At 43.6% G+C, this 26,679-nt stretch overlaps 1 protein-coding gene across 1 annotated transcript in view; it reads right to left on the reverse strand.

Moving 5' to 3' along the window:
- Nucleotides 1-26,679, reverse strand: part of DNAH9 (dynein, axonemal, heavy chain 9) — a 371,284-nt gene that overhangs the window by 72,851 nt on the left and 271,754 nt on the right. Inside the window, exons 51-58 of the mRNA XM_011965684.1 lie at nt 24,955-25,074; nt 22,421-22,609; nt 19,306-19,541; nt 14,053-14,175; nt 12,832-13,036; nt 10,457-10,621; nt 6,902-7,042; nt 2,216-2,386 (exon numbers count right to left, since the gene is read on the reverse strand). Of these exons, the coding sequence (XP_011821074.1) occupies nt 2,216-2,386; nt 6,902-7,042; nt 10,457-10,621; nt 12,832-13,036; nt 14,053-14,175; nt 19,306-19,541; nt 22,421-22,609; nt 24,955-25,074 (1,350 nt within the window). The remainder of the gene's footprint in view (nt 1-2,215; nt 2,387-6,901; nt 7,043-10,456; nt 10,622-12,831; nt 13,037-14,052; nt 14,176-19,305; nt 19,542-22,420; nt 22,610-24,954; nt 25,075-26,679) is intronic.

A 26,679-nucleotide genomic window follows, 5' to 3' on the forward strand; every position in this document is an offset into this window, starting at 1 on the left:
GAGGGTAGAGTGGAAGGAAGTGCATATTCACACACATTACTTCCGTGTCTATCTATTTTCACCCCAAACATCGGAGTGACTTAACTGCACGCGGTGAGTGACTATATCTTGGTTAATAAGCATTTATGACATATCAATCATAAATGCCATGGAGTATGTTTCTGCAATCTAATTGAGCAGATGACGCATACAAATGACATGATCTGAGGAGAATGTCAAAGTGACGTATGAATATATGGCAGCTAGAAATGCGGATAGGAATCCATAATGCTAAAGGAGTTACAGAAGAGAGGAGTTATCAGCAAGTGAAGGGCAGGAAGAAACCAATTTGACTCCACTTTCTATAAGTAGTTTATTTTCTTTTACTTGAAGTTCTGGGGTACATGTGCAGAACGTGCAGGTTTGTTACATAGATATACATGTGCCATGGTGGTTTGCTGCACCTATCAACCCGTCATCTAGGTTTTAAGCCCAGTGTGCAGTAGGTATTTGTCCTAATGCTCTCCCTCCTGCCCCCCAACAGGCCCCGGTGTGTGTTGTCCCCCTCCCTGTGTCTATGTGTTCTCATTGTTCAACTCCCACTTATGAGTGAGAACGTGTGGTGTTTGGTTTTCTGTTCCTGTGTTAGTTTGCTGAGAATGATGGTTTCCAGCTTCATCCATGTCCCTGCAAAGGACATGAACTCATTCTTTTCCATGGCTGCATAGTAGTCCATGGTGTATATGTGCCACCTTTTCTTTATCCAGTCTATCATTGATGGGCATTTGGGTTGGTTCCAAGCCTTTGCTATTGTAAATAGTGCTGCAATAAACATACGTGTGCATGTGTCTTTCCTATAAGTAGTTTTGGATTGGGTCTTGGAGAAGCTAAGAGATGGGGTGTTTTCACAGAAGAGGAGACGTTCCATGGAGTAGGAGACGGAAAAAGCAGAGGCTTGAAATGGGAATTAGTGAGCTGTGTACAGGGGAGAGAAAAGGATTTGGCTTGGTTTGAGCTCATGGTTCACACTGAGAGGTGGGGCCCACATTTCTTTTTTTGCAAAGGTCAAGCTGTCAGCTGGGCTGGAGTGGGGAATACAGGGGGTGAGGGATGAGGCACAGCAACACTTACCCATGAACTCAGGCAGGCCCTGAAAGGTGCAAACAGAGTCAGCACACAAGTGATGATGGGATATCTGACTTTTGGAATTGGAAAGGACCTTTGAGATAATTAGTCTGTGCTACATATTGGAAAAAATTCAAATTCTAAATGATTAGAGGGACATGTAAAAGGAAGTAAATGAGGCTGGATGCAATGGCTCACACCTGTAATCCCAGCCCTTTGGGAGGCCGAGGTGGGTGGATCACCTGAGGTCAGGAGTTCAAGACGAGCCTGACCAACATGGTGAAATTCCGTCTCTACTCAAAATACAGGAAAATAATAATAATAATAATTAGCTTGGCATGGTGGTGCACATCTGTAATCCCAGCTACTTGGGAGCCTGAGGCAGGAGAATCACTTGAACTGGGGAGGTGGAGGTTGCAGTGAGCCAGGATCACACCACTGCATTCCGGCCTAGACAACAGAATGAGACTCCATCTCAAAAAAAAAAAAAAAAAAAAAAAAGAAGAAGGAAGTAAATTTTCACGGTTTTTTGATGTTGAGAATAACTAGAAGACAAAGGTTTCGTCTTAAAGATGCAGCAACACCGGAAATCCCTGCTTCCCAAACCCCTGAGAATCAACGTTACTAAAAACTTTCTAAGGCCAAGGCTGCTACAGTTGTGGAAAGACCCGCGCAATTTCTTATCGCAGGGGATGGCTGCATCAGTAAACTTGCAATCTAAAGGTAAATAAACAATGATGGATACTCTACCAAATTTCTTACAGCATTTCAAAAAGCATCTAGTTATTGGTATGGTTTCATCTAGTTTCATCTTCAGCGCCCGTTTTGATTGATTGGTAGTGGCTGCTGGAGGGCTGTGCTGAGGAAGATCTTAGATCATCCAGGATCAGCAAGAAAAAGTACAATGATGGATTAAGTATGTCTGCCACAAGTGGGAAATGGTGGGGGCAGATGCATACACCATATTGGACCTTCTTGTGTGATGCTTCTATCCAAAGACAGTCTGGACATGCTGTGGGAAGTGATGTTCAAAGAAGAAAGTTTCTTAACATCTGCTGTCTGGGCACTAAAAATAACCTGTTTTCTGGAAACTTCTTCAATCCATTTTTACCTGAAAGGTTAGCTGGGCAAGGTAGGTCAGCTTATCACACTCGAAGAGCCCGCGAGTGGTGTACTGGTACACAGAGAAGGTTATGCTGTCTATTAGGCTGGCCACCCGCTCCCTGAGGTTCTCGTCAGGAGCAGCCCTCTCCACAGCCTTCTGGAAGACGATACTGAAGGCCTGGGGACAGAAAGCAGGAAACTGGTAAGGTACACAGCCCTCTTACTATATATTGGTGGTCTTACCTGAGAAGAATGTGATCGTTTTCCAGCCCATAGAAATTTTTTCCCAAGGCCAGGCATGGTGGCTCATGCCTGTAATCACAGTGCTTTGGGAGGCCAAGGTGGGTGGATCACCTGAGGTCAGGAGTTTGAGACCAGCCTGGCCAACACGGTGAAACGCTGTTTCTACTAAAAGTACAAAAATTAGCAGGTATGGTGGTGCATGCCTGTAATTCTAGCTACTCGGGAGGCTGAGGTGGGAGAATCGCTTGAACCTGGGAGGTGGAGTTTGCAGCGAGCCCAGGTGGTGCCACTGCACTCCAGGCTGGGCGACAGAGTGACTCTGTCTCAAAAAGAAAAACAAAACAAAAAAACAAAGAAATGTCTTCCCAAAATATCCTGCCAAGAAGGACAATGGTAACAAGAAAACATGCTATTATCTTTTCTTAGTTTGCTCATGTGAATTATCACATAGCTATAAGCATATATGCCTCTGCAGTGATAAGACGACTGAGTCCTTGCAGGCAGTCTTCTTTCTCATGGACCCTTCCTGCAATGTGGGGCGCATAGCCTGCTTTGGTTACATCTTCTGAACTATACATTATGTGCATAATCTAATATAAAAATCATGTTAATCAGTTTTCCATTGTTTTAAACTTAGATATTGACTATTTAAAAAAGTAAATTTTTGGAATGTTACATTTTAAATGTGATGTGAATAAAAAAAACAAAGAAAATAAAAGCCAAGGCCAGGTGCAGTGGTTCATTCCTGTAAACTCAGCACTTTGGGAGGTAGAGCTGAGAGGATCACTTGAGGCCAGGAGTTCAAAACCAGCCTGTGCAAGGTGGCGAGGCCATGTCTCTCTAAAAAATTAAATTGTCCACGCACGGTGGCACACACCTGTAGTTCTAGCTACTTGGGAAGCTGAAGCGGGAGTTTGAGGCTGCAATGAGCTATGCTGGTGCCACTGCACTCCAGCCTGGGCAACAGAGTGAGACCCTGTCTCAAAATAACCTAAGAAACAAAACAAAACAAAACAACAAAAACAGAACAAAAGAAAATACAAGCCAAGATATAATTGGAACTTTTCAATTTGGGGTTATGCAAATTTCCAGCCTTTTCTCTATTTTCCTTTTGTGGCTTCAATAAGAAAAAAAAATCTTAAGCCTTTCTAACACCACCAAGTATTTGAACATTAATGGAAACCAGATAAGATTTGAGTCTCAATATCTCTTCATTTGCAAAGTAGGAAAATGTGAATTTCTCTCTCCATTCCATGGTTCCAGGGTGTTTCTTGTTAACAAAGCCTTTGCAGCCTTTCTTCTTTATTTAGTTTTAATGATCTTTGCAAAATCTTCTGCCCATGTTCAACCCAATCCATTGTGATGGTTACCTTCGCTTGATAGATTTTAGATAGGAAGAATAGCTCATTAGAGGCTGATAATGTCCCCCCAGCACCACAGAGAGCAATTTGGGAAGATTCCAGAACAGTTTCATACAGACAGAGTGGAGAGCTTTCTCCTGGCAGTTACTATGGCTGTTCCCTAAAGCTCTCTCTTTATCAAAATAGCAGTAATCAGTAAAGAAGCTCTAGTTATTTAAGTTTAAACAAAGTGATTCACAATTCAGGAAAAGATGTAAAAAAAAATTTAAAACTTAGGTACATTTAGCATTTTCCTTACATTAAACTAACTTCGACTCTCTTTTTCTTTTCTGTCCTAAAACAAGAAACAAAACCCAAAAGCTTCTTCTTCTTACTTCTGGTGTCAGAACAGCTCTGGTGCTGGGCCTGATCCCACTTCCACAGCATTCTCCGGAAGGTCCCTTCTCCTGCCAACGGGGTCTTATCATTGACTCAAACTACCTTCATATATATTCAGCAGCTTTCGTAATTTTTTGTAGGGCCTTTATCCATTGTCTCGTATGTTTGGTATTTTTCATCTTTTTACCAGGTTATGAGCACATATAGTGGGACCCGGGCCTTACTCACTCTCTTCCATTTCCCCAAATCTAGCCCATCTCTTCACATATAGTGAGCACTAAAATAATATTTGTTGGATGGATGACTGTGTCCTGCCAATGCCTAAAAGAACTTAGGCAAAGTATGAGCAATGCTCTAGACCGAGGGTATCAAACTCAGTGCCTTCAGGGGCCAGGTGTCTAATACCAAACAGGGAGGCACAAGGACTGTGGCAACACTGGAGGCACATGCCAGTCTAGGGGGGACAGCATCCCTTGGCTCCAGCAAAATCACGCCACGTGGGATGTGAGCTCAGCGTTGTCAACCTTCCAAACCTTCACGAGAAGCCATAATTTGGAACTTACATAACTTCTCCTCATTTTTCAATGCTGGCAACCAATTAAAGTACTTGAAAAGTCCTCCAAGGACCAAAGAAAACAGGACAATAGGCTGTTGGGCTTCCGATTTGAGACCAATGCTGTGTTATTTTCGCCTCCGCCTATCTGATGCAAGCTTCTTCTATTTTGAGAAGTGTTATTCCCCCAGCCATGTCTCTCTGCAGAATGCACACAATACAGAGAGCTGGGCCTCCCATCAATCTGCAGGAGACCCCAGTGAGGTGTCTTTCACTCTGAGGCACCCTGTGAATGTGTCTTTTTAACCTTTGCCTTGCCTTTGGCTAAATCCTGAAGAAAAATTACTTTACTGCCACTTAAGTTCCATCTTAACCATATTATAAACTTCCAAGTTCAAAACCTGGCTCTTGAAGAGTTTTCGCTTGTGTAAACACACACACAGACACACACACACACACACACACACATTTTAATATATTCCTGCTCAAAAGACTTTTGAAAGCTGGGATGAACAGTTTCTGCCACGTCGGCCTATCTAGGGTTTCCATATTCTGAGAGCACCTCTTCTTTCTTTGCCAGGAAGGGGAACTGCAAAATCTAACCCCAGACAAAAGCCAAGACCGTGGAAACTACAGTGGTCCGTTTTCCTTCAAATCAGAGAAGGCTTCTAAATGCACTGTGGTTTCGATAGTTTTGAATACCCTTACTTCAGCTACTTATCATAAAGCAGTTAAACCTGTTTTTAATGATCAGGTTGGTCAATGAACAGCTGTTTTTGCAATCCTTAATATCGGTATGGTGACCCAAACTCCAGCTCCCCAACTTTAAAAATGGAGCTTCAGAACTTCCTATATCAGGACACTGTTGCTGCCAAATATCTTACAACATGGTTTTGAACACAGATTGTCGTGGGCCTCATCTAATTTCTTATTTTCAGAAAGAGTCACTGTGATAGGCTTCTGATGGATACCTATAGTCAATTTCAACTACTCTTGGAATTAGGGAGGTGATCTTATGGTTATTAGGCTTATCATGCCAACTTTTATGCTGTTTTAAAAGATTTTATAATTCTTTCCTGTGTCACCTTAAACAAAATATGAGGCCAAGTATTGGGTTTCTTTTAAAAACATAAAATATTATAAACACAGTTCATCCGATCTGCAGAGACTCTGAGTTAAAAGAAAAAGATTGGGAAATGATTAAATGCCATCTTCAACCAAATGAGCCCCGGGAACTGGAGGCCCTCTGATTTCTCATCTGCTCGTCACCATCCCCGCCATCTTGGTCTCCACATGGTGGTTTAGCTGAAAACACTTCACGGATCTGAAGGGTGTGCTCTCTCTCTCGCTCTCTCTCTCTCTCTCTCTCTGTGTGTGTGTGTGTGTGTGACTGCGTGTATGTGAAATCTCCATGTGTCTATATACATATGGTCTCTCCTCTTTCTCTGTGTATATATGTATGCTTGTCTTCTTTCTTGGGTCAAACCAAAGAGGTTTAGAAATGCTTCACTACCTCCTAATGCCTCTTCAACTGTGGTCTTTTGGTGAATGCCCTAGGGGAGAAAGATGTACTTTCAGAGATGCACTAAAAATTTATAGGTCTTTATTTTTTCATGAGTAAGATAAGTTTAGTCAGCTTTTACAATTTGCTAACATCTTTGGTTTTAGGAATATTTCAACAATCATAAGGCAGGAGCTTTGGGGATATTAGGGTCATAAGAAAACTAATTTAAAGTTGGTGTATTATTATTGCCTGCTTTGGACTTTAATCAATACAAGTGACACATTTGATTGTCTATTATATTTTAAGTTATTTGGGGACAGGGATCACTTCTCATATTTGTTCGGTATCATCTTCCACACATTCAGTAAGCATAGTACCCACCATATCATGTGTGCCTACTGAAAGAATGAGCCAAGACTTGTTGTGGTATCCTGTTCTGTTCTAGTCAAAATTACCCATGAGTCATGTAAGACCCAATTAAAGAGATGAGGATGGTAAGAGATGTTTGAAGGTAACATAGCTGCTCTCCTGGCTTTGATCTTACAGACCTGCTATAGCTAATGATTTGACATGGATAAGCTCTCACAGAGAGCTGCATTGGCAATATGACACTGCTTTATTATAATCAGGCAAGAAACTCCAGGTATAAGTCACCTTGAGAGAAAACTGGTACATTGGATGGATCTTGCTGAGGTCGTTCATGATGAAGTAGAGCAGTGAGGCCCTGGCAGCTGCTGGCCGGTAGTGCTCTCGGGCCTCGTTGATTTTTACTTCGGTCACCTTGGCCTCCTGGACCTGTTGGAAAAATAAACAACCACACACTGTTCCAACCAACCAGGGCTTCCTGAGAATCAGCGTGGCCCCTCTGTGTGAGTAGACATGTGTCTGCTTAGGGGATGCAGGGAACAGGGATGGGGATGATGGGTAGAAAGTTGAAAAGCTACTATGGTATTCCTTCCTAGAACTGGGATGAGAAAGGAGATGGTAAACTTCTAGTGCTTTCAGAGGGTGAGGTGTCAGCTCTTTCAGTTGGGAAGTGTGAGCCATGAAGGCCGCCACACTCCATCTCTAATAGGAAAGATTTCATGGAAATGCAAAAAAAAAAAAAAAAAAGTATGTCTCAAAAATGAACTAGAACACCAAGCAGTAGAAATCCAGTACAGTCTTCTTTTTCCTTAATTTTTATGAAATAGTTCATATGTAATTTCACAAAGACATCTTTCAATGGAATATTCTATTTTCAGAAAATTACTTTTTTTTGTTTGTTTGAGACGAAGTCTTGCTCTTGTCCCCCAGGCTGGAGTCCAATGGCATAATCTTAGTTCACTGCAATCTCCGCCTCCCGGGTTCAAGCGATTCTCCTGCCTCAACCTGCCCAGTAGCTGGGATTACAGGCGCCTGCCACCACGCCTGACTAATTTTTGTATTTTTAGTAGAGAAGAGGTTTCACCATTGTCGGCCAGACTGGTCTCAAACTCCCGACCTCAGGTGATCCACCCGCCTTGGCTTCCCAAAGTGCTGGGATTACAGGCGTGAGCCACGGCGCCCGGCCAGAAAATTCTTATGACAGGTAAAAATAAGAAACAAGACTTCAGGATCAGGAAGAGGGATTTCTGGTAGACTATGCCTCTAAATGCAAACCTCAATATGCTCTGCCCTTATGCTCCAAAATAGAGGAAAGTTACTGATAATTTGTGGGAGCACCACAGGAAAAGGCAATGATCCTTACTGAAGATGTTCTCATAATAAACAATTACAAACTGCAGGCGTATTACAAAAGGAAACAATTAGAAGACTCTTTTCTAAAACAAAAACAAAACCAACAACACCCCAGAAGGATTGACGGAACAACCTAAAACTCACCATTAACGACGTATGTTTTAGAGCAGTGGACACAAAAGGAAGCATAAAACATGGGCATTATGAAAAAGAACAGGCATATCTGGAAAAGAACTAGCTAGAACTTCTAAAAATAAGAGTATAGTTATTTAAATTTAAAAAGTGTTTGGTTTAAATAATAGACTGGAGCTGAAAAGAAAATCAGCAAACTAAAAGAGAAATCTCAGGAAATTGTTACAAAAGCCACTCAGAAAGAAACAGAGATGGAAAATATGTGAAAGAGGTTCATGATATTTGATGCCCATCAGGACATAGCCCAATTTTCCCAGCATGGTTTACACAGCCCTATACAATGGAAACTCAGGCCACCTTTCGTGCCTCATTGCCAGTGACCACTTCCAGTTCCCACCTCTTCTATGGTCCAGTTACACTCAAGGGAAGCACCTCCTCCCTCTCACCCAACGTAGGTTGAGTGTTCCTCCTTTGTGTGTTCACTGATCCCTGTGCTTTCTTGACCTCAGTCCTCAGCCCTGTTTCATAACTGCCTGTTTACTTGTATTTCTTCCTCAGAGGGCCAGGCCCTAAAAGCCTAGGATTATGGCAAATTTCTTGCGTATCTCCAACTTTGACCATGGATCTTAGAATACAGTGGCCTTCAAGTAAGTATTCATGAGGCGAATAAATGAGAAAGAGAAAGAAGACAAAAAGAAAAGGAACAACAAAAGGAAAAAAAAAGCTTCATACAACCCTTGGCACACAGCAGGTACTCAGTAAGTGTTCATTGATTTTAAAGAAAAAGATAAAAAAAATAAGAGATGAAGAGGCGGGGAGAAGAGATCAGTATGTTGGATCCCATTCTCTGACCTACTCTCTCTGTGTAAGTTGGGTCTGTTTCCCTGTCTCTCCTTCCTGGGAGAAACAGCGCTGGTGGAAAACCTAGAGATCACCAAGCAGACTGCTGGTCTCTGGTTGGGGGAATGAGAGTTTGTAAAGCAATTATGGTAGACCTGCCACTGCCCTGGATAAGAGAGATGGGGAGACAGACCCAACTTACACAGAAAGAGTAGGTCAGAGGATGGGATCCAGCATGCTGATCTCTTCTCCCCGCCTCTTCATCTCTTTTTTTTTTTTTATATTTTTCTTTAAGATCAATGAACACTTATTGAGTACCTGCTGTGTGTCAAGGGTTGTATGAAGCTTTCTTTTTCCTTTTGTTGTTCCTTTTCTTTTTGTCTTCTTTCTCTTTCTCATTTATTTGCCTCATGAATACTTACTTGAAGGCCACTGTATTCTAAGATCCATGATGAAAGTTGGAGATACAGCAAGAAATTTGCCATAATCCTAGGCTTTTAGGGCCTGGCCCTCTGAGGAAGAAATACAAGTAAACAAGCACCAAGCCGAATGCTGTTGACCCAACATTTGGTTGACTCTTCCTCCTTTCAATCTCATCACTCCAACCTCAGCTGTCCATCATCCCAGAGTGGGTATGACCTGGTTTATCTGTCTTACCCATCATTGCTTTTCATATTTCCTACCTTGTCTCTACCTAGAACGAAGTCTTTCATATTTGGAGAAATCCCAATAATCTGGCAATAAGCATCTTCCCTCAAAGGTATATTGTTCCTGGACACTGTTACAGATATGCTCTGTCCTGCTCAGAGCCAATATCTCCAATGCTCTTCGGATCGAAGCGCAGGACTGAGACGGCAAAAGACCTTGTTGGAGGTTTGGTGGTATGCTGGGACAGAGCATGGGGTGGGCCCCTTTCCCATCACATCCCGTCTTCTAGTCCTCACAGCGGGGACCAAGGGCCTTCCAAACATTGTAAAATAAAGGAAGCTACACACAACAGGGCACTGCGTCATTGCTTCCCAGGATGATACAGTTTTTGAGAGCTGAGTTTCCTAGGAAGTCGTTGAGGTTTTCTCATTAAGATCAGACTTGTGAGAGTCTGCGGTCTGGTGGGTTTTGTCAGGATGCCATCATGCCCAACCAGTCAGCTTTTACAGCAATGCAATTCCTTAGCTTCAGGGCAATTCCACACACTATCTGAGGTATCCATTTTGAGTGACCATTCCCTGCACAGATACCAGGCCCTGCAAAGGCTTAAGTGTTCATCAAATGTGGATGGAGTTGAGACATCAAAAGTATTTTCCAGAAGGTGAGAACTACATAATACAAGATGTATGGGGTAGTCTCTTCAGGAATCCTGCCTAGGTAGACTTTCTAGAAGAACCTTGCTAAGACAGAAAAGCCATGTGTGACTTTGACTTCTTTTTTTTCTAAAAGTCAGACTCATTGTCTAAGAGGAGAGAAAATTGGAGGAGGACTCCAGCCGAGGCTGCCTCCCTCGACTAACCAGAGTTTTACCTTTTTCTCAACTTCGGCAGCAGTCTGCTTGGTGACCTCTAGGTTTTCCACCAGCGCTGTTTCTCCCAGGAAGTTCCCAGAGGCAGAGGAGAGGCGAGAGAGGAGACTGTCTTCCAACGTTTTCAGGGTAATTTTGAATCCATTCTGCTGCTTTGTGAGATCGGACTGCAAATATCAAGCCAGAGACAGTCAGGTGCAGATGCCCAGGGCATCCTGCTCTAAGGGTATGCCTGATAGGGCCAAAGTCCCTTGCCTTAAAGATGGTAAACTGGAGGCAGAATGGCAAAGGGCTTCAGACCATGAGCAGGAGACAAGCAGAGGAGTCAAAATTGGTGCCCAACGGTACAATATTCTGGGCACATGACCTTGAGCCAGTTTACCCTCTTTACTCCTCTGTAATCCCAGTCCCCAGTTGTAGGATTTCTGTGCTGTGCTTAATGCACAATGGGAAACACATTGCATTATCAGCGTTCACTAAACGGAGTTTATTTCTGTGACTAGAGGGTTAGGGTCCAGTTTTAGTTCTCTGGAGAGTTCTCTCTATTACCAATTTACTTTAAGGAACAACTCTCCTATGGCTTACTTTGAAAAAAAAATCAGCAGAATCCGTCTTCTAGTTTAGACTGTGTAAAACCTTCCTCGAGGCTGGAGTCGGGTGCTGGTATCCAAGCGGATCTCATCCCACCCTCCCTTTCTGCTCCGTATCCTAAAGCACTAACTTCAGGCAGCTGTAGTGTCTTTGCCCTTGTACAGCCTTTGGATCCGTGGGAAGAACAACCTTTCTGTTGGAGGTTCCAGCCACAGCCACCCTGACCTTTCTTCTGTTTCTTAAAACCATATATCTTGATCCTGCCTTAAGACCAGGATTTGCTGTTCTCTATGCTGGGAATGTTCTGTGCCCAGAGGCTTTACAATTATTTAGGAATTAGCTCAGATGCCAACTCCTCACAGAATCTTTTTCTGACCACCACTGTTCAAATTTGCCCTCTGGCTTTCCAGTATTACCCTGTTTTACTTTCTTAAAAATTCTTGTCGCTATCTGAATGGCATTGTTCATTTGTTTACATTGCTGTTTTCTGTGTTCCTCCACTAGAGTGTAGATTCCATGAAGGCTGGGACATGGTTTTCTTTGTTCACTGCTGAATCCTCCATACCTCAAATCCTGCCTGTTACAGGGTTGGTGCTCCCAAGGTATCTGTTCAGTGAATGAATGGTTGCAGGAAGTGGAGTCCCAGGGAACCCTGAACTCAAGCTCTCATGCACTGGAATTCCACCCCCCAACCCCACATATTATATAATCTAATCACATTTAAAGAGAGGACAAAAAGCATGTTATCTGCTATGGATTGAATTGTGTTGTCCTAAAAGTCCTATGTCGAAGCCTTAACTCCCCACGTGACTATATTGGAGATGTGGCCTTTAAGGAGGTAACTAAGGTTAAATGAGGTCATTAGGGTGGAGCCATGGCCTGATGGGATTAGTGCCCTTATAAGAAGAGATACCAGGGAGGTCTCTCTATTTATGTGCAAAGAAGAGGTCACGTGAGGTCACAGTGAGAAGGCCACTGCCTCCAAGGCAGGAAAAGAGGCCTCACCAGAAACCAATGTGATCGCAGACTTTCAACTTTCAGAATTATAGGAGAACAAACATCTGTTATTTAAGCCACCCCATCTATGGTATTTTGTTAAGGCAGCCCAAGCTGACTAAGACATGACCCTAAAATGGTTGGACCTATTTCTGTTACCCTTGTAGAATTTCACTCCATTTAGTTCTGGCAGGTGGACCTGTGTGATCAGTGGCACTCATGTTCATGTCAGGCTCTGCTCTTGGTCATAGGACTGTCCAGTCTCCAAGCCATTTTTTTTTTCTTTTTTTTTGAGAAGGAATCTCGCTCTGTTGTCAGGCTGGAGTGCAGTGGCATGATCTTGGCTCACTGCAACCTCCGCCTCCAGGGTTCAAGAGATTCTTCTGCCTCAGCTTCCTGAGTAGCTGGGACTACAGGCTAGTGCCACTATGCCCAGCTAATTTTTGTTTTTGTTTTTTTAGTAGAGATGGGGTTTCACTATGTCAGCCAGGCTGGTCTTGAACTCCTGACGTCATGATCCGTCTACCTTGGCCTCCCAAAGTGCTGGGATTACAGGCGTGAGCCACCATGCCCGTCCTTCAAACTGTTTTTGCTTCTGCTCCTCAGCTTACCCATCCTTCTTTTCCCAGTATGGTGTTCCCAGGTTGCTACATGGGGTCGGCACTCTTCCAGGGTCTAGTAGAACCCACCTGATTCAACCCAGGTAAAACAGCCCCCCTCCGCAACCTCTCCCAGAGTGGAGTACACTGAAGGCTCTAGTGGCAGAGTGTTTTCTCCCTCCTGTCCTCACCTTCAGCTGCTCCAGGTCTGGCCTCTCCATGCTGACCACAGCCGCCAGCAACTGGTCCTCCAGGCCATCCCTGGTCACGGTGAAGTTGATCAGGGTGGCCTGAGCCTGCAGCTCGGGCTGGTAGTGAGGATTAGCCAGCTTGGTGTGGAGGATGAGCCGGAACTTGGGATTGTATTCACATTCTTTGTCTCCAATTTTAATGAATCTGGAACATAAAGGCTCACGTGAAGGTGAGGTGCCTTCCTGCAAAATTTGGTCGGGGTCAGAATTTGAGATTTTTTTTTTTCAAACAATATTGCCATATTCAGATGGATTCCTCCTGAGTATGTCTAGGATGAGCCCTGGGATTCTTTTTTGCACTAATCTGGGGAACAGGTGCCGAGGGGGATACATGGTTTCCCATGGCCGCCATGTTTGGTTCTGCACTGTGTACCTCTAGGAAGAGCCATGCCTGTTGTGTCAATGTAGATTAGTACATTATGAACAATTTCCAGCAGATGGCAGTGAAGTGTCTGGAGGAAGGTGAGCCACCTTGCAGTTTCCACAAAGGTGCTTTATAGGCCAGTAATAGGGCTTACTTTTCCTCGTGGCTGACAGGGGAATGACATCTATGGGTGAAAATGATTAAGCAAGTAAATGAGCACAACTTGAGGACAGCAAAGGCAACGATGGCCCCAGCAGTGGGTGAGGTTCCTGAGTCAAGCACTCCTTCATGGTAATTACTCTGCCCCTCATACGAACCCATTGCATGTCTTCTTCCTCTCTTTTCCTCTCAACACCACCCCCTGCTTTGCCTTATGCTTGCTAAGCCCTTATCCTGAGCCAGCACTCAAACTAGCAGAGACTCATTAAATTGACAAGGAACCAAGTTGTCAGAATTCAGATGACTGGCTTGTATAAGATGCTCATACTTAAAAGTCAGTCTGCTTTTTGACCAATTTCCTTCTCAAGTTTCTCCAAAATTGTGCACTGTGGCCATTTAGAACGAAGTCAGTTGGGACGTTGGCTGATGGAAGCAAAGTTTTTCCAGGAAACTTCCTCTAGGAGACAAAGGTCACTAAATAGACCTCTGCTGGAAGAAAGAAAGGTGGATGTGCTGCAGGGAGCTACTCGACATGAACTGAAGAGAGGAAATTCCAGGAAGGGCAGACCTCTTCATGATTCTAACCGGGGCCAAGAACCAGCTGCCCACGAAGGGTCAGTGACACAGCTGAGTCTTACCGTCCTTTTTTAATGACTTCTCTCCCAAGCAGAGGTCCCAGAACAGGATCAATGGACTCCTCTAGGTTTTCAATCAGCACCACAGCTCCAGCTTCCAGGGCCTGCTCTATGACTTGAAGGTAGCTGGGGAAGCAAGTATGAGTCCGGGAGTATGAGCCTGTGGCAAGCTATGGAGTCGACAATTTAATGAGACAAGTGTGACCTCTAAGACATGGTGATACAGTTGGAGGCACAGCTATTTGGAATGTTTTCAATGACCACATTTTCTCCCTATGTAAAGTGAGATTTATATGATTATATACACTTTTAGAAATAGGGAGAAATTATAAAATACAAAAAAGATAATGAAAACTATAATCTGTCTTTAACATTTTGGTGTATACTGTGTATATTTGAACATATTATATTGTCAAGTTTAGCTTTGATTGTATTAGATTCATATAGTGGTTTTGTTTTATAACCTGTTTTTTTACATGAAATATATTATAATCATTTCACCATGTCATTAAATAGCCTTCCAGGTAATTTTAAATGACTGGGTATTAGGCCATATTGATACAACTTAATTTATCAATCAATTAACAAAGATCTAGGTTACTTTTAACTTTTCAGTGTTATGTAGAGTTTAATAAATATGTGAATAGGTTGATTTTCTTAAAGTCAATTTATAAGTCAATTACAGTCAATTACAAGTTGAGGCTGCAGGGATATAATACAATTCAAACGAAGAATAACAATAAAACTTTATGAAACTCAACCAAAGATCTTAAAGTTAACCTAAAAGAATACAGTGAAGCTGGCAAGGAGAAAACCGGTAATGAACAAGAGGAAGGACTCATTACCTAATACTAAATATTTTGTATATTTCAACAATATAGATTTGTAGAAAGAAGGCTTAAAGGACAGCATATACCAACAAGTTAGCAGTGTTTTTGAAAGATGAATTATAGAAGTTTCTATTTCTTTATTTGTTTTTTATGGTAACTCCTACCCCACCCTCTCATTTTTCTTTACAGTGATGATATATTACTTTTTAATGAGAAATACCACAATAAATGTTACTAAATATAAAAGTAAATAAGAGCTGGTGTAGTATTAGATAAACAGAAAAGAATAATGACCCTATTTAATAAAATAATTTAATATATAGTAAAATGACATCTCTAATTAATTGAGGAAAGAATGGACAATTTCATAGATGGTATTGAAACAATAGCTACCCACGTGGAAAATTAGTCTGTACCACATATAGTAGCTTAAACTATATTTAAATTGATTGCATTTCCATGTAGAAAGGAAAACTCAAAAAACTTAAAAATGGGCCAGGCCTGGTGGCTCATGCCTATAATCCCAGAACTTTGGGAAGCCAAGGTGGGATGATTGCTTGAGGCCAGGAGTTTGAGACCAGCCTGGGTAATAGAGTGAGACACCCTCTCTACAAAAATACAAAAATTAGCAGGGCATGGTGTTGCGCGCCTGTAATTCCAGCTACTTGGGAGGCTAAGGCGGAAGGACTGCTTGAACCCCGGAGGTCGAGGCTGCAGGGAACCATGATTTCACCACTGTACTCCAGCCTGGGTGACAGAGTAAGACCCTGTCTTAAAAAACAACAACAACAACAAACTAAAGACTAAAAATGTAGGTGAACATTTTAAAAATTCTTGGAGAGGAAAGACTCCTCTAGTCATCATTTATAGAATAAATGGCTGACAAATCTGATCAAATAAAAAAACTAAAATAAAATGAACTGTAGTATGTAAAACCTCACAAAAGTAAATTAAAAGACAAATGAGATGAACACATTTTCACTCATATGAAGAAAGAAGACTATACATATTACATATAATGCAACATTTGTATTCAAATAACATACAACAAATCTAGAAAACCATTCAACAGGAAAGTAGTTAATGGACATGAACTAAGAATTAATTGAACATATTTATTAAGGGCCTGCAATGCATTAGGCAGTGTTTTAGACACTAGGGACACATCAATGAGCAAAAAGAACATACACCTGTCTAAAATGCACTGTTAGTCAGCTGGAAAAGAATATTTTAATTAAAGTTTTGGGAGAAGGCCAGGGTTGGATTACTATGTGACTGAAGATGCAAATAAAAATATATCATATTGGCCAGGAGCGGTGGTTCACAGCTGTAATCCCAGCACTTTGGAAGGCTGAGGCAGGCGGATCACCTGAGGTCAGGAGTTCGAGACCACTGGGCAATATGGTGAAACCCTGTCTCTACTAAAAATACAAAATTTAGCCAGGCATAGTGGTACACGCCTGTGATCCCAGCTACTCGGGAGGCTGAGGCAGGAGAATTGCTTCAATCCAGGAGGTGGAGGTTGCAGTGAGCCGAGATAGGGCCACTATATCTATATATATCACATTATGCCTTGGCATTCACTTCTCAACAAAGTTTGCTCTATAACATGGAAGCATTATAATATTTAGTATTTGGTTTGGTTAACTACTATTTTTAACATCATATGTTCAATTTGAACAACCCCGAGTGATCTGGACCTCAGTGCAAGCATGTGGCTGTTTGCTGGAGTGGGTAAATCTTAGGTTTCTAAGTGAGGATGATCTGCGTTCAAATAGTGCCTCCATTACTTTTTTTTTTTTTTTTTTTTTTTTTGAGACGCAGTTTCCACTCTTGTCCACCAGGCTAGAGTACAATGGCACGATCTCGGCTCACTGCAACCTCCGCCTCCTGGGTTCCAGCGAGGAGAATTCTTGCCTCAGCTTCCCGAGTAGCTGGGACTGCAAGCACCTGCCACCACGCCCAGCTAATTCTTGTATTTTTAGTAGAGACAGGGTTTCACCATGTTAGCAAGGCTGGTCTTGAATTCCTGACCTCAAGCGATCTGCCCGCCTCGGCCTCCCAAAGTGCTAGGATTACAGGCTTGAGCCACTGTGCCCAGCTGCTTCTATTACTTTTTTTTTGAGACGGAGTCTAACTCTGTCGCCCAGGCTGGAGTGCAGTGGCGCGATCTCGGCTCACTGCAAGCTCCGCCTCCGGGTTCACGCCATTCTCCCGCCCCAGCCTCCCGAGCAGCTGGGACTACAGGCGCCCGCCGCCACGTATGGCTAATTTTTTTGCATTTTTAGTAGAGATGGGGTTTCACCGTGTTCGCCAGGATGGTCTCGATCTTCTGACCTCGTGATCCGCCCGCCTCGGCCTCCCGAAGTGCTGGGATTACAGGCGTGAGCCACCGCGCCCAGCCGCCTCCATTACTTTTTAAACAAATTTATTAATTAATATATTTAAATTGTGGTAAAATATACATAACGTATAATGTGCGTCATCTTCATGTGTACAGTTCCATGGCTTTAAGTACACTGTTGTGCATCCATCACCATCATCCATTCACAGAACTGTTCTTGCGAAACCGAAACTGGCTGGGCGTGGTGGCACACGCCTGTAATCCCAGCTCTTTGGGAGGCTGAGGCGGGCAGATCACAAGATCAGAAGTTCGAGACCAGCCTGGCCAACATAGTGAAACCCCGTTTCTACCAAAAATACAAAAAAAAAAAAAAAATTAGCCGGCTGTGGTGGTGGGCGCCTACAGTCCCAGCTTCTCAGGAAGCTGAACCAGGAGAATCACTTGCTTGAACCTGGCAGGCTGAGGTTGCAGTGAGCTGAGATCGCACCACTGCACACCAGCCTGGGTGACAGAGTGAGACTCCGTCTCAAAAACAAACAAACAAACAAAACGAAACAAAACCTGAAACTCTGTACCTGTGAAACACTAATTCTCTGTTCCCCTCTCCCTCCCACTTCCTAGCAAACGCCATTCTACTTTCTGTCTCAATGAATTTGACTACCCTGTTTACCTTGGATGAGAGGAATCATACCACATTTGTGTTTTTGTCACCGGCTTATTTTACTCTGCATAACACTTTAAAGATTCATCCATGTTGTGGCATGTGTCAGAATTGTTTTCCTTTTCTTTTTTTTAACTTCAATTTTATTTAAATTTTTTTCTTTGAAAACTTTTTTACTTTTAATTTTTGTGGGTACATGGGTGCATATATTTATGGGGTACATAAGCTATTTTGATACAGGGATGCATGATAATCACGTTATGGAAAACGGGGTCTCCATGTCCTCAAGCATTTCTCCTTTGTATCACAATCTAATTATACTCTTTTAAGAACTGTTTTCCTTTTAAGGCAATAATATTCCGTTGCATGTGTACATCACATTTTGTTTATCCATTTTTCTGTCAGTGAACACCTGGGTTCCCTTCACCTTTTGTCTATTATGAATAACGCTGCTATAAACACAAGTGCAAAATTTCCATCACTTTTAAAATGGCATACTCCCCGGGGAAATTACTTAACTTCTGTGAACCTCTGCTTCCTCGGATGTGAAATGGAACCAATAACCTTACTGGTTATTAACCAATTGGTTACTTACCTTATTAACTATGTGGATTAAGGACAGCATTTGAGATAAAACCCCTAACACGAAGACTAACGCATATCAACTTCCTAACGAATGATGTCTGCCTCACTGCCTCTTCCCCATTGCCCCATCCTGTTACTCCAGGTGTCCTGATGACACAGAACAGGATGAGTACTGAAACCGCAAGGCTAAAATGAGGGGAGGCATGAGGGATGCCGAGTCCCAAGCCACTGAAGCCTGGTGGGTGCTGGCCAGACATTCTCTGTGCCGTTCAAGTCCCTTCACGTGGTAACTTTCCCACAGGTAAGTACAAAGCCACATGGCAGGTACCAAGGGCTCTCAAGGTTTTATAACTAACTCAACTGCTCCATGCGACCTACTGAAATGTCAAGTTGTGCCTCAGGAGGACAGTTTTGTTCGTTCTATGTGGTTCTAGGGCCGAGGTAGAAATAATGGGTAGAGGAGAGATAAGGGAGGCAACTTTTGGCTAGGTGAGGAAGACTATAACGCACAGAGCTACGTGACAATGGGATGTGAAGTTTGGGGAGGAAATGTTTAAGGGACAATGAGAGGATGAGCTCCAGAGATGGTGAAGAAAGGACCCCAGAATGGGTCAAGAGGTTGTGGTACATAATTTCTCATGTGGATGAAAAGCAAAGACTTAGTACCCAGGCATCCTTCATTGAGATGATTGCTAAAATGGGAGGAGAAACATGAGAAGCCTGATGGAGAGACCAGGTGTGTACAAACCATTCACTGTGGCTTAAAATCTGCCCATGATCTATACATTTTCCTGCACAAATGGCTGAAGTGGGAACTTTTGTGCTCAACCACTTACCCTTTCCGGCCAATCTGCGTGACCTGGAGATCTTCACCATATTTATTCTTGATCCATTTGATGCCTTGTAGCTGAGGGTCAACCATGAGTGGCCAGCGCTCACAGTTGAGGAGGATGGTGGCGTTCTCCACGGACATGCGGTCGGCTGGGAGGCCCTCGTTCTGCCAGGCAGCCACGTCAGCATCGTCCATCAGCATCCTCAGGGGATCCAGGGTTGGGGTGACAGGAACGGGAGTCTGGTGAAGAAGAAACGCCAACCCACACTCAGAACAGAAGCAGACATTCTCAGTTGGGTTGAATACATGGTTACTCACCAAATGACACAACTCCTTTAAAAGCAAGATCAACATCCCACTGAAGAATGCTTTTCTGGCTGTGTGATTATTTCTGGAAGCAGGTTCTATTAAAGTCCTGATGACTTTTTTGTTTTTTTTTTTTCTCTCCACAGATGAACAACTGCAGAAATTCAGCTCGTGTGAATGATTCTTTGTTTTTTGGTATCTTTACCCAGATCAAGTTTCCACTAGATTATCTGTATTTCAATCTATGACGTCCTACACACTCTCACCCATGTTAACAATGTTATTTCTCTGCTATATGTCTGTGTTTCTTGTGCATGTTCCATGAACCAACCAGGTCCCATGTCTAGTGGGTTTGCTCCTGTCTGTACCAGCGGGCACAAACCACTCTTTCTGCTCATCTGTTTCACCAGCTTGCAAGAGGCTGGATGGGTTTTCTTTTCCTCTTCCCCAAACACCCCATTCACCTGCAGGACTCTTTCTTGCAAACCTGCCTGCTGGTGCCTGTGGAAAGCTGGTGAGTATTTTCAGTCTGAGAACTTGCCTGTGGCCTCTCTTATGCCCCTTCAGGGCTCCTGTATGTGCCCTAGACACTTCCTTTTCTTCTCTATTAGCCCTTTTCTGCTCTCTGAATTCTTTTTTTTTTTCTTTTGAGATGGAGTTTGGAGTTTTGCTCCGTCACACAGGCTGGAGTGCAGTGGCGTGATCTCAGCTCCCTGAAAACTCCGTCTCCCGGGTTCAAGCGATTCTCCTACCTCAGCCTCCCAGGTAGCTGGGATTACAGGTGCCCGGCACCGCACCAAGCTAATTTTTGTGTTTTTAGTAGAGATGAGGTTTCACCGTGTTGGACAGGCTGGTCTCGAACTCCTGACCTCAGGCGATCCACCCCGCCTTGGCCTCCCAAAGTATTGGGATTACAGGCGTGACCCCACTGTGCCGGGCTCACTTAATTTTTTTACAGGCAATCTGTTTCATTGATGACCCCTGTATATATTTTTAAATTAAGGTAACATTCATACAAAATAAATTAAGCATTTTAAAGTGCACAGTTCAGTGGCATTTAGTCTATTCATAACATTATGCAGCCATCAGCTCTACTTCCAAAACATTTCATCTCCCCCGTATCCCATACTCATTCAACAGTGTCCCTGATTTCCCTCTACCCCTAGCTCGTGGAAACTACGAATATGTTTTCTGTCCCCTTGGATTTTCTTCTTCTGGATATTTTACTATAAATGAATCCTACAGTGTGTGACCTTTTGTGTCTGGCTACTTTCACTTAGCATAATGCTTTCGAGGTTTAGACAAATACCCTTTTAACCCCTTCACCTCACTCCTCTCTGAAGTTTGTTTTGCCCAGTTATCCCAAGGAAACCTCTCCAAACCATCGCCCATCCTCTTAATTGTATCTATCAAGGGCACAAATGGCCGGTACTACAGTATCCAGCAAACCTCTGAAGGGAGATCTGCCCCTTGGGGAATCTTATCTGGGACCAGAAATGTGTTCCAATATATTTTTTCCCTTTGTAATCTCATGCATTCTATTTGACGTGCTCAAAAACATTATTCCGAGAAGGAATCCGTAGGCCTCACCAGACTGCCAAAGACGTCCATGACACAAGAAAGCTTAAGAACCCAAACAAAGCCAGAAAAATCCTCACTAAGCTGCTACTAAGCTCTTCATCTTCATTCACTCAGTTAATAATGGTTCCCTCAACAATTTCCTTTTTCCGAAAGTGTTTAGAATGAGTAAAATAACTGCTTTATTTTTTGTTTATTTGCTAGCACTGTAACATTTTTAAAACCACTGTTCCACTAATTGTCAGGTGAGCAGGGTTTTATGAGCTGATCTGAGAAAACAATCATCAAGATAGAAAGAATTTTTGTTCGAAGGTTCTACTTACAAATAGATTTGGAATGCAGCTTTTACCTTATATTGTGAAATTTGGGGCTGACTTTCACCCTAGCTGACTTTTATGATTCTAATCTCCTCAAGTGGACTATGAACTTGCCAAAAGTATCCCGGTCCTGAACGTTTTGTGTGCCCCCTGTATAGTGGAGTGCTAGGACATGCTAAATACATAGGGAGTATTTGTGGCTTGCTATGAGTGATGTGAAAGTGCCAAGAAAGTATTAGGACTTCTTCTGATGCTCGGGTCCAGGTACAACTTTGAATCCCCTTTAATAGGAAACCAGTATTTCTCCACTTCGTTACGTTTCAGGGAGTGGGGGGCGGGTGATGTAAAGGGATGGGTTGGGAGTAACATCCACCTAGCCACACGAAAAGGACAAGCTGCACAGCCCACATAAGAAGCATGTGAGCAGCTGTTCAAGGGATCATGCAGGATGGAAGCAGAACAAAAGATATCTGTGAGTCATTGGCACAAGCTGTGTAGCTTTGGGGCCCAGTAACAAGGTGCAAGGTAGGATCTGGGAAAGGGAACCTTCCCTGACTGCTCCTATGAAGTTTGACCCTGGAGTGGGGAGATCAGAGACGAAATTTTTTTTTTTTCCTATCTCCCAGGTTTCACAGCTTTAAGGATTGCTAGGAGACAGCCTACAGGGAAGAGGACTAGTGTTCCCATGGAGGACTGCATTCAGAGGAGACGTGCTGCCCCCGGGTGGTCTGGACGGCAGTGGGCAGCAATGCAAGGCAGTGTGGAAGGACATGGGTATGGAGGTTTCACACCTGGTGCTCAGAGGGTGGTGGGGGTGAGTGTGCAGGAGGACACCAGAGGATGTGAATTATGACCGTGACGTCTTCCCATTAGTGCCCAGAGGCTGATGTGGTCGGGAGAAATTCAGGCCATACGTACTTTCAGCTGGCTCAGGTAGGGCCTCCAAGTCCCATCCAGGAGGCTCTGCCGATATTTCTTTGTGAAGAAGCCAAGGTAGGAAATGAAAGCCGTTATCAGTAAAATGTCTCCACATAACATCCTTTCCTGCTGTTTGAAGTTCTGCACGGCTTCTGCCCACCTCACGTTTTCAGAAGCGAGTCCTCCAACCTACCATTTCAAAAGCCAGAGAGGAGAGGAGGCGTGTTACACAGCAGGTCATAGAGTCATGATTCCATCATGGAGAGCACCCACTGCACGCTTCATAGCGGGAAGAGGCAGAACATCACTTATATGGCCCTTTCCATCAATGGGGATTTGTGCTGCCTGCAGCAAAGCTTTCAGTACACAAGCCCCATTCTGTGTCATGCATCGTATGAGCCATAGAAAGATGACAGGTTTGACTCTGCTTTATGTGTGGAGACTGATACCACTCAATCAAAGGGTTGTTGAGAGGATGAAATATAATCATGTATGATTATTATTTAGCACAATACCTGGTCTGTGGAACATGTTAGAAAATTAGCCACTTCTTTCTCCTTTCCAAATGATGGGGAAATGAACATAAACAAAATCAAGTCCATGCACCATAAATAATTCACAGCGGGCGAGGAGACAGATGTGCTAACTGAGACACAGAGAAGCATGGTAAGGTCATAGGTGTGTACAAAGTCCTGACCCCCTAGCTCTCTTTGGGTTGGTATAGTCTCCCTGCGAGAAGAGTCATCCTTTCTACAGACGACTGTTAGTGGTATGGCGGAGCTTTGCTTCTGTGTTAGGACTCACCCTTTATTTTTTCTTTGAATGATAACATCATAGAACATCAGAGCCTGGACAGATCTTAGAGATTTGCCAACCCAGTCATTCCCATGCATGTTTTCAGATTCCACAAAGGCCAGAAAGTCCAAGTAGCTGACCAGAATCTCTAGGTTGGTAGAGACAGGGGTGACTTCAGACCCTGAACATCCTGACTTCTAGAGCAGAGTGACACACTGCCTCCCAGGAGCACTGACTCAGAAAGTGCGCTAGCCAGGCAGAGAAGGCTGCGCCAAGTTCGGAAACCCAGCAGGGAGCTGAATGGAAGGCAGGCCAGCTAGGAGATCTGGATGACTTCTTGCACACTGGCAAGAGTTGCTGTCTCTACACTGAACTGTTCAGCTAAACTGACCATCTCAAAGCCACACAGAAGCTGGTCCAGTGACAACTGCACAGACACACATTTGGGTATGGCTGGTCTTCATTACATCACAGCTCTGTTCAGTGATGGCTATGACTCACTGCTCCCCAGATTAAAACATCTGGTTCTGCTGTGTAATTCAATGGTGGCTGGAATAAATGTAAAGAGGTGTGGACTGTACTTCCCTCCACTGGTGAGGAGGGTGCTGTAAAGTCTCTAGCTTGAAAAGAAATCACATCCATTTGACTCTGCTTTTCAGAGTCTTAGCTGATATACGGGATGAGAAATACAAGCCTTGGGGGATTTAAAAAAGCCGCAAATTCTTTGACATTCTTGTCATTAAGAGTTGCTGTCTGTGCTCTCTGCCCTTTAATCTGTGACTGTTTTGACCTATAGAGTACAGTGGAAGTGCTATTGTGCCAGTTTTCACTCCCAAGTCTTCAGATATTGGGACTTTCCACTTCCTGCCTCTTGGGACACTTGCCCTTGATGTCCTGAGTTACTATGCAAGACGTCTGACTACCCTGCTAGAGAGAGTGTGTGGAGAGGCCCTGAGGCTCCATAGGAAGGGAGAGAGACCCAGCTGCATGCTCCCTTCCAACCATCCCTGCCAAGATGCTCAGCATGTGAAGGAAGTTGTCTTGGGGCCTCTAGCCCAGCCACTAGCTGAATGGACTGAGTGACCCCAGTCATGACCATATGCAGCAGAAAACCTGGCCAGCTGAGCCCTGCCCTCAACAAACTTGTGAGATATTGTGAAATGGTTATTGTGCAAAACCACTAAGTTTTGGAGTAATTTATTATGCAGAAACAAACACTCATAACACAAGCACCGCTGCCCTGACCTGCAGATTTGATTTCCCAGGAAGGCTGGAGCATGTGTGTATATGTGTGTGTGTGTGTTTTCTGAAATACTCAGGGTCAATAGGTCTCATTCTTTTCTGTTTCTATCTTAGTTCCTAATCTTGGCCACAGCCTTATAATGAAATGTTACATAGAAAGGAACATCACAGTTTGCCTATAAAATGCTAGCTTTGTCTTGTAATGTTTCCTCTGGTCAATACACATGAATATAAGCATGTTCACATTTTGCATGAGCTGCCTGACAGATCCAGTGCTCCCATCCTCCCAACCATGTCTATAAGAAAACTCCTTTGACCAGATCAGGGTTTATGCATTCACATTTTCCTCAGGACTCAATTCCTGCATTTCAGCACATTTTAATACTTCCCTCCAAGTCAAAGCGCTGCTGTGCTGTGCTCATCTATCTTGCACCTCCGCGGCACTTGACAAGCCTGCTCGTATAATTACAGCTCGGGCTGCTGTGCCTTACACTCACCAGGCGGTTGGCGAGGGAGATGGTGCTTGCGGTCACTTCGGCTTCTTGCTGACATTTGAGTTTGTCTGCTGTTGCTTTCTCAAACCTGGCTGTGAGCTTTGCCAGGTTTTCATTAAGGTGCTGTTTAGGAAGGAACACAAGGACCATCAGTCATTTTAGCCCATGTCACTGCCAGTGCTCCTTAGATGAGGGTTCACGTGGAGTTGGTTCTGAAGGAAGCACTCTGCGGGGGCATTCCTAAGGGACCAGAGAAAGCAGGGCAGAGAGGGAAATGAAGGCACATTCGGGGAAGATCTCAGGCAGGGTCCTAGCGTGGACTTCATCTTGATCCTGTAGTGGGAGGGTGGAGTGGACATCCAGAGATGTCCTGCCCCAAGATGAGAGAGCTGAGCTTCATACCCCACCACCGCGGTCATCGATCGAGGTATTGAAAGCTACGAGGTGTGAGGGATGTGGATAGGGGGAAGGGTGCATAAATTCTGCCTCTGCTTGAGTTGGAGAAAAATGGGTTCCAGCAGCCTGACAAAATGGTGCAGGTGCTGCTATTAGAAGCAAGAACATATCAAAACTGGGGTTAGCATGACAAAGGTCAACAGCAACCCATGTGGGCCAGGGAGGACCACTGCCAGTACCTGCTGCAGCTAGTCTGGGGCTGGGTTGTCTGGAATCTAAGTCCTCCACTGGCTCTAAGGTCCTAGAGTACAAGGTAATTTTTACTTAACTTCATCTAGTCTCTTCCATTAACACAATGTATGAGAATATAAAAAAGACACAATTTCAATTTTAAAAAATGTGTTAAGAATTTAAAATTGAAGCATGTAGCTTTTATTGTCCTCTGAGTACATATTTTTATGCACAAGGATACAGGGACACACAGCAGATACCTCCAAATACATCTCAGGTCTGTGCAATAACTGGGGTTCAGGCTGCTTTGTTGGTCATTACTAAGACACAAGAGAAATCAATGTAGGGCCAAGTTTAAACATCCAAGCAGTTTAAAAAGCAGGTGGTGAGCCATCCAATTAAGGATGGCAGACTGGCCATGCTCATTTACCTCCTATACTTCCCAAGACTTCTCTAAAATGATTATGAAGCAATTAAAACAGTCATAAGCCCATTACACCAAGCAAATGGGTGAGGGCCATTTGGAGGGTGAGGGCCATTTGGAGGGTGAGGGAGTCCAACAGATTTATGGAGGACCACACTGATGAAGGAGTGGAGACCGCTGGAGCAGGGCAAAGGACACAACAACTTAGAGTTAGCTGTTGCTCACCAAAGTGGAAACTGATCAGCCCACAGAGCCCTATACAAACTGGAGATCTCAGAAATGTCAGGTGTGACTAAAGGGGAAGACGAAAATAGGAGGATTAATTGGAAGCCTATTGACTCTTGCCCTCAAATCTCCATCCACATGCACAGTCTACAATGCCACCAGTCACCTATGTCACCGCGTAAGAAAGTCAATAGAGGCAGAAAATAAGGGTGCCACATCCTGGCATAACTCATCAGATCTTGAAAACAAACTCTACCAGTCAACCAGCTCTGCCCTTGCCTGCAGACCTAGAATTAGCTTTTGATCACTACTCTTGTAAACATGAAAGGACAAGAAGAAATTTAATGCAGGCTTAGATTAAGTTAAACAAGATGAAAAAAATGACCTAGGAAAAAGAGGCAGAATTTTGGTAACAATAAAAACAGCAACTACAACAACAAAGTTAAAACTTT

The sequence above is a fragment of the Mandrillus leucophaeus genome, unplaced genomic scaffold (assembly GCF_000951045.1).
Source record: "Mandrillus leucophaeus isolate KB7577 unplaced genomic scaffold, Mleu.le_1.0 Scaffold732, whole genome shotgun sequence".
In the NCBI taxonomy this organism is placed as follows: domain Eukaryota; kingdom Metazoa; phylum Chordata; class Mammalia; order Primates; family Cercopithecidae; genus Mandrillus; species Mandrillus leucophaeus.